Raw genomic sequence first — 7463 nt, 5'->3', positions numbered from 1 at the left:
AGAAAGGAAAAGCCATTTTCCTGGGATGCTTCTGAACTGCGCTGAAGCTAATGGTTAGGAATCATGCTCATGTTGGAATCCTTCTGTTCCACTACAGGGCTACAACGGTCAGATGGTCGTAGTAGAGATGGTAAGAAGGGACGCCTTCAAATGCTATGCTACTGCCCTGAGCCTTGGCCGACCCGTCATGTCCCTGTGGTCGCGCCAATTCCCATGGCCAGTACTTCTCTTGCTCTGTTGACCATGCGCCAGCCGAGGACAATCATGCGTAACGCTACACAATGCTTACAGTAAAGTGTCTTTGCGTGCTGCTGTCCAAACGAGTTATCACTAACCTGTATTCAATTTTGTATTGAAATTTTGTAGTGGTGCATGATTACAAGCAACAGTGATTATCATACATGGGGGGATTTTTTGTCTGTTGTGACAACTGTTGCTACAATATGTTACAATAAGACATTTTGGGCTATACTCCGGGTCAATTGTTGATTTGTTGATTTGTGCTGTTGTACTACGACTCGTATTTACGCAATGTTGAGCTTTACATTTCTGTTAAAATTAAAATAAAGACCTATTTTGCTATTAACAGGTATTTACAGATTTACAGAATACATAACTGGGAAGGCAAAAACATAATGTTTCCGGCTCTTCCAACTACTACATTTGAATCATTCACAAAATTAAAATCTATTATAGTAACTGTTTTTTTTTTTGTACACAAAAAGCAATCATTTTCTTCAACTGAAAGACTTTTCATAGCGCTTGGGACAGAAATCATAAATATTGCGCTGCGGGTGCTAAGGACGGTAAAACCATAATGGCTGCGCAATGTCTGTGGATCTTTATATATCTATATTTTTATTTTTATTTTATATTTTTACATCTTCAAGTATATTTTATATTTCATGTTTAGTGCTGTTTGCACCGGGATAAGAGGGAAACACAATTTCAATTCTCTGTATGTCCTGTACATATAGCAGTATTGATAATAAAGTTGACTTGACTACATTTTTAATGAAATGTTCACATCAAGGATGTCACTTACAGTATGTGCCTTATGTGTGATGTAATATCAAGAGATCAATGTGATGTCCATAGCAACCATCAACAAGCAGCAATGAACTTGTTTAAGAATCATACGCCTCAGCCACCTCCCTCAAACTGTTTGTCGAGAAACTTTGTTTGTAAAACTGTTAAACTGCTACAGTATATGTTGATTTTTTTTCACAAAGTGGTGAACCTTTCTTCCCCTTTGCTTGTGAATGACTTATAAGGATGCCCCTTTCATACCCAATCATTTTACCAATGAACCTGTTTACCTGTTGAATGATTCTAACAGGTGTTTTTCAAGCATTTCACAACTTTTACAGTCTTTTGTTGCCCATGTTCCAACATTTTTGAACATGTTGCTGACATCAAATGACAACAGCAATAAAATTGTTTATGAATCATATGTCTCATCCACTTCCATCTAAACTTATCCTTTTTACACATACTAATATATTTACAACAATAATTGTATTATCTATTATTATTTTCTAGGGCTCACATGAATGCAAAGGTGTTTTGAGACTCATGAAAACATCATGCTGTATGGACAAACACAACGAGGCAGCCAGGCAGCCTTAAAGTAACAAGCCAGCTGACTGAAACACCTAATTTTGTTCCAACTCAGTTTACAAAAAAGAAGTCAATTGTAAATTTATTCTGGAGAAGACAATGACCATGATTTTCCAGAACAATCTGAGATGTGGACTCAGCGCCGGTCCTGGCCACATTTGCGCCCTGGGTGACCCCCCCCCGAGGCGAACATTTTCTCGTGCGCCCTAACGGCCGCCCGTGCGCCCCTGGATGCGCCGTGCGCCCCTGGATGCGTGCGCCCCCATCGGTCTGTCCGACGCCCCCCTCTGCCTTGTCAACACCCCGCTCCCGGGCGCCCGCTCCGCTAACTTAATGAGCGGTACCGAAATTTGCCGAGGTTTTTTGCTTTTTCGGGCGTTCGTGCGCCCCCCACGGAGAATGCGCCCTGGGCGGCCGCCCACATTGCCCATAGCTAGGACCGGCCCTGTGTGGACTCATAAGACCACAGCATACTTTTCCACTTTCTGTCAATCCATCTCACATGGGCCCGGGTTCGGAGAAGTTGGACCCGTTTCTGGATGTCATTGATATCCGTCTTTCTCTTTGCATGGTAGTCTTGCAACTTGTTTTTACTAACGTTTTTTTAAAGTGTATCTGAGCCATCATAGTAATATCCTTTCTACAATAATATTGGTCTTTTGTAATTTGCTTTGGATAAAAGCGTCAGCTACATGACTAAATGTAAATGTAAATTTTGTTTTTTCATTTAGTTGCATGATAATTCTGCACACTAATAGGTAATTGTCCTCAGGAATACAACTTGCCCAATGATCACAAACACAGTGTATTAATTTTTTTACACAATAGCAAGCATTTTATCTTTGGACAGCACACCATCAATAATTGCGTTTAGGGAGCCAGGGACTGTAACAAAGAGAATGGTAGAAAGTTTTCTGTAGTCTGCATATTGAGGGATTTCTGTAAAATATCACAATGTCACAGAAAAATCTTAAACATATTTTGTTTTATTTGTGTATTCCATAACCTTTGAGAAAAAGCAGAATAATTCATTGCGAAAGAGCATTCATTCAGTGTTTGTAGTTTTATATATATTATATCTTATACACATTTAGTTGAGTCGGTTGTCAACAAAAGTTTCTTACACGATGACAAGCATTTTTTGAACTGAAATATTTCATATAAGGATTTCCTGATCTCTTTGGACTGCACACCATAAATAATGGTGTTGAGGCTGCCAGGGACAATTGTAAACAGTATAGCAGAAAATTTTCTGTAGTCAGAGTACTGAGGAAAACGATGCAAAATAATTACAACAAATCCACTGATCAACATGATCAGATACACAACCAAGTGAGTGCTGCAGGTCTGCAAGGCTTTACTGTTCAAAGACTTGTTTTTACTGGTCAGACAAACCACTGCAATCTTAGTGTAAGTGAGAACCATGCTGCCTATAGAACCTACGAACAGGACCACAGTAAATGTGAGGCCATAGACATTATTAATGAACACACTCTCACATGAGAGTTTAAACAAGGAGGCATTGTCACAGTAAGGATTCATGATCATAGTCCTGCATCGGTTCAGCCGTATGGTCAGCCCGAGAAGAATCCCAACCAAAACAAAGGCCACACCCCAGGCAGAAACTGTCAGCTTCATCACCATCTTGTTAGTCATTATTGTTGAATAGCGTAGTGGATAGCAGATGGCCACATATCTGTCAAAGGCCATAATCATAAGCACAGTGTGGGAAGTGGCACCAAACAACTGTGTAATGAAAGCTTGGACCACACATGCATAATAACTGATGAGACGCTCAGAAGGAGGCCGCAAAATATCTGCAAGCAAACGGGGAAAAATATGAGTAGTCCCGATTATGTCACTGAGTGACAGGTTGCAAAATATGAGATACATAGGCTGGTGAAGTTTTTTGTTAATAAAAATCAGAACTGAAATGCCAATATTCATAACAACTGAAACAATGTAGAAAATTAACAAGAAAAAGAAAGAGTAAATGTAATCCTTTGTGATATTTAAGCCTTCTATCTGGAGTGTGTAGCTGTTGTAGGTGTAGTTTTCCATCAACCTGAAATAAAAATAACAATATTCTTTGAATGTTAGGATATTGATAGACTTGTAGCAATCCAGACGTCAGAGATACTTGATGAATTCAATGACAAGAGTGACTGCTCAACAAAGCGTGGAAAAAATGAAGGTTTTAGGCTTGTAATACAATAATACCTATGACTTAGGTTCATAAGCTCTTAGTTATCACTACTGTCAGTCAATCCTCTCCAGCAACAATCAAGATCTATTTTTTTCCATCCTCCCTCCCTCCCTGGATCCCTACCAGTTTGCATATCAGGCCAACCGGTCCACAGATGATGCAATCTCCACTGCCCTCCACTCAGCTCTCACTCACGTTAAGCGTGTTTGTTGTTTTGCAAGTAAGGAGAACTCAAAGTCGGAAGTCCGTTTTAAAAAATGTATTTGAGCATTGAAGAATTAAAAGCACATGTACATGGACTCTCTTTGTTCTGGAAACCACAGTTCACTGACTCTAAGAGTGAGCGAGGTGCTGCAGCCAACGTCCCAAAAAGAAGTGTAGCACAGTATTTATATGAGAATGTGCTACTATCTTATTAGTCTAGAGGTGCTGAAGGGGAGGAGCCGTGGTTTAAACTTAGCTCCCCCCTGACTGGTCCATCTCGATGTCCGTCCTCTGCTCCGGTCTCCAATCGGAAGGGGTCAGCAACCTGGGGAGGAAGAGCCCTACACTTCCTGTCCTCACTGTTAACTTCCTTTCACATTAAGAGCATGCTGTTATGTTACACCCTGGGTGTGCAGATCTTTAACAACAACAACCTATATGTAACCAACAACGCTCTTAATGTGCCAACACTTATGTGAGTGAGCGCATCATAACACATATGTTAAGTAATATAACAACACTCACTGTTTTCTGATATAATGCAGCACTTGTATTACTGGTGAAATATGTATCCCTAACACTCACTTGGACACTAAGAACAGCATCCTCATGTGAGGATGCTGTTCTTAGACTTCAGTTCAGCTTTCAATACGATCATCCCCAAGCAGCTGATACAAAAACTGGACTGTTTAGGACTAAACACCTCTGTTACGACCCGACAGGGCAAAACTAAGTCTAGGGGAATTTAGGGAGGTAACAATTAAAGTAAAGACCCAAAAACAAAGGAATTAACCAAGGACCGACTGCAAGCGCAGGGATTTAAACAACGTAAAGAGAAGACTTCTTCAAAACGACACGATGCCGACCACACTGCGCACAAGGAACCGCTAGCTTCAGGAACACACCACGCACAACGAACCACTCGCTGCGGGAACACACCACCACTGAAACACCAAGTAGGCAGTTATAGCCTACCGGGTGTTGATCAGCTAATCAGCTGATTGAGGAAGAGAGGGAAAGGGCGGTACCTGAAATCAAAGGGAGCACAAGACAACAAGACACACCCACCCCGGCACGTAACACCCCCACCAATAAGAAAGAACCCCACCCACCGGTTGACACAATTAACACTACACACTATACGAAAAATTACAAACACTTGCCCATACAAAGTGGGGTATACAGTAAAGGGGTCGAGTACATCTGGACGCTGAGCTGCCTTATACATGAACTCAGAGTTGGACAACCGGCAAGATTGCTGTGCATCATTAATGTGGCACCAACGAGTTTTCTTGCGACGCTTGGGCGTCCAAATGACACAACCTGTGTGAGGGATTGTACTCTCCACTACATAGGGACCTGTGAACCGAGCAGCAAGAGCGGACTCAGGTGCAGGTGGCAAAACCAACACCTCCTGGTCCTGGGCCTGCGCACGGGCCTTAGCTCTGGTTAGCACACTACCCGTAAAAACATCAGGATGTGTTTTAGCTACACGATCCGACTCTGGAATGGGCTTAGCAACAACCTTGGGGACAGGATAAACCCTACCGCCAGCTATGTAATTCCCCATGATATAATCAACGCCATCAATGGGAAAACGAGATCGGACACCCACAGGAAAACAACCCAATGCCAGACCCGACTGCACATGGATTCGGTGCAGAGGTGTGGGAGTGAGACCCATTTCAATTCCCCTAACCACAGTACTGGCGTCAGACTTGGTACCAGGTGGCAACACACCGGACAAAATGAGTGATTCATTGCAAAAGAGCATTTATTCAGTGTTCATGGTTTTATATATATTATATCTTATATACATTTGTTTGAGTCAATTGTCAAGAAAAATCATTTCTGACATAATGGCAGGCATTTCTTTGACTGAAATATTTGATATAAGAATTTTCTAATCTCTTTGGACTGCACACCATAAATAATGGTGTTGAGGCTGCCAGGGACAATTGTAAACAGTATGGCAGAGAATTTTCTGTAGTCAGAGTACTGAGGAAAACGATGCAGAATAATTACAACAAATCCACTGATCAACATGATCAGATACACAACCAAGTGAGTGCTGCAGGTCTTCAAGGCTTTACTGTTCAAAGACTTGTTTTTACTTGTCAGACAAACTACTGTAATCTTAGTATAAGTAAAAACCATGCTGCCTATAGAAGCTGTGAGCAAGACTACAGTAAATGTGAGGCCATAGACATTATTAATGAACACACTCTCACAGGAGAGTTTAAACAAGGAGGGATTGTCACAGAAAGGGCTCATGATCATAGTCCTGCATCGGTTCAGCCGTACAGACAGACTGATAAGAATCCCAACGAAAAAAAAGGCTGATCCCCAGGCAAAAACTGTCAGCTTCATCACCATCTTGTTAGTCATTATTGTTGAATAGCGTAGTGGATAGCAGATGGCCACAAATCTGTCAAAGGCCATAATCATGAGCACAGTGTGGGAGGTGGTACCAAAAAACTGTGTAATGAAAGCTTGAACCACACATGCATAATAACTGATGAGACGCTCAGAAGGAGGCCGCAAAATATCTGCAAGCAAACGGGGCAAAATATTTGTACATCCAATTATGTCACTAAGTGACAGATTGCAAAATATGAAATACATAGGCTGGTGAAGGTTCTTGTCAATGAAAATTATAACTGAAATGCCGATATTCATAACAATTATAAGAATGTAGGAAATTAATATAAAGAAAAAGAAAGGGTACATGTAATCCTTTGAGATGTTGAAGCCTTGTAATTGGAGTGTGAAGCTGTTGTAGGTGTAGTTTTCCATCAACCTGAAATACAAGAACAGTATTCTTTGAATGTTAGGATACTGATAAAGTTTTGGAAATTTAGATATCAGAGACACTTTGTGTATTTAATGACAGCAGCAAGCAAAAACAGAAAACAGAACAGCAAACAACTTTTCTATCATTAGTCCACATTAAGTTCACAAAGTAAAAATAGCAGCAATAACACACACAATGTGACACATCTTGACATATATGCACTTTTCATGCATGTTATACAATAAAACCTACTTCATGACTTAAGTTCATCAGTCTTTAGTTATCACTACAAATACTCCCTAGCAGCATGATGATCATTTTTTTAAATGCTCACATCAGCGGAGTCACTTATGTGTCTTTTGCATGATGCAACATTACGACACCAATGTGGTGGCCATAGCAACCATCAATGTACCTGAGCTGTCAGTAATATCTTTTCAACAATCATGTTGGTATTTGTTGCAGTCCTGCCCCAGTGGTCATAGATCTCAGGCATTCAATGTTGTGGTCAGAGATTTCTCTATATTCTGAATCTTTTGATATTATGGGTGCTAAAATCTATGAATTAATAATCCAAAAAAAATAATTCCATTTGTAGAATGAGAGATGGTAAATGTTTTTAATATTTTTGGCATTTAA

General features: G+C 40.6%; 2 protein-coding genes across 2 annotated transcripts; both read right to left on the bottom strand.

Moving 5' to 3' along the window:
* Positions 1–2700: 2700 nt before the first annotated feature.
* LOC113744374 (olfactory receptor 52N5-like) lies at positions 2701–3681 on the bottom strand. The gene is made up of 2 exons (XM_027273759.1): positions 3333–3681; positions 2701–3203 (listed from the first exon to the last, which is right to left on the bottom strand). Exons 1-2 carry the CDS (start codon positions 3679–3681, stop codon positions 2701–2703), a joined length of 852 nt encoding a protein of 283 aa, XP_027129560.1.
* Positions 3682–5875: 2194 nt separating this feature from the next.
* LOC109142436 (olfactory receptor 52N5-like) lies at positions 5876–6826 on the bottom strand. Its single transcript, XM_019276223.2, has 2 exons — positions 6476–6826; positions 5876–6346 (listed from the first exon to the last, which is right to left on the bottom strand). The coding sequence occupies exons 1-2, from the start codon at positions 6824–6826 to the stop codon at positions 5876–5878; spliced, it is 822 nt and encodes a 273-aa protein (XP_019131768.2).
* Positions 6827–7463: the final 637 nt, after the last annotated feature.

This window comes from Larimichthys crocea, chromosome XXII (genome assembly GCF_000972845.2).
Source record: "Larimichthys crocea isolate SSNF chromosome XXII, L_crocea_2.0, whole genome shotgun sequence".
Classification (NCBI taxonomy): Eukaryota; Metazoa; Chordata; class Actinopteri; family Sciaenidae; genus Larimichthys; species Larimichthys crocea.
This window is presented reverse-complemented; position numbering and strand designations above follow the sequence as displayed.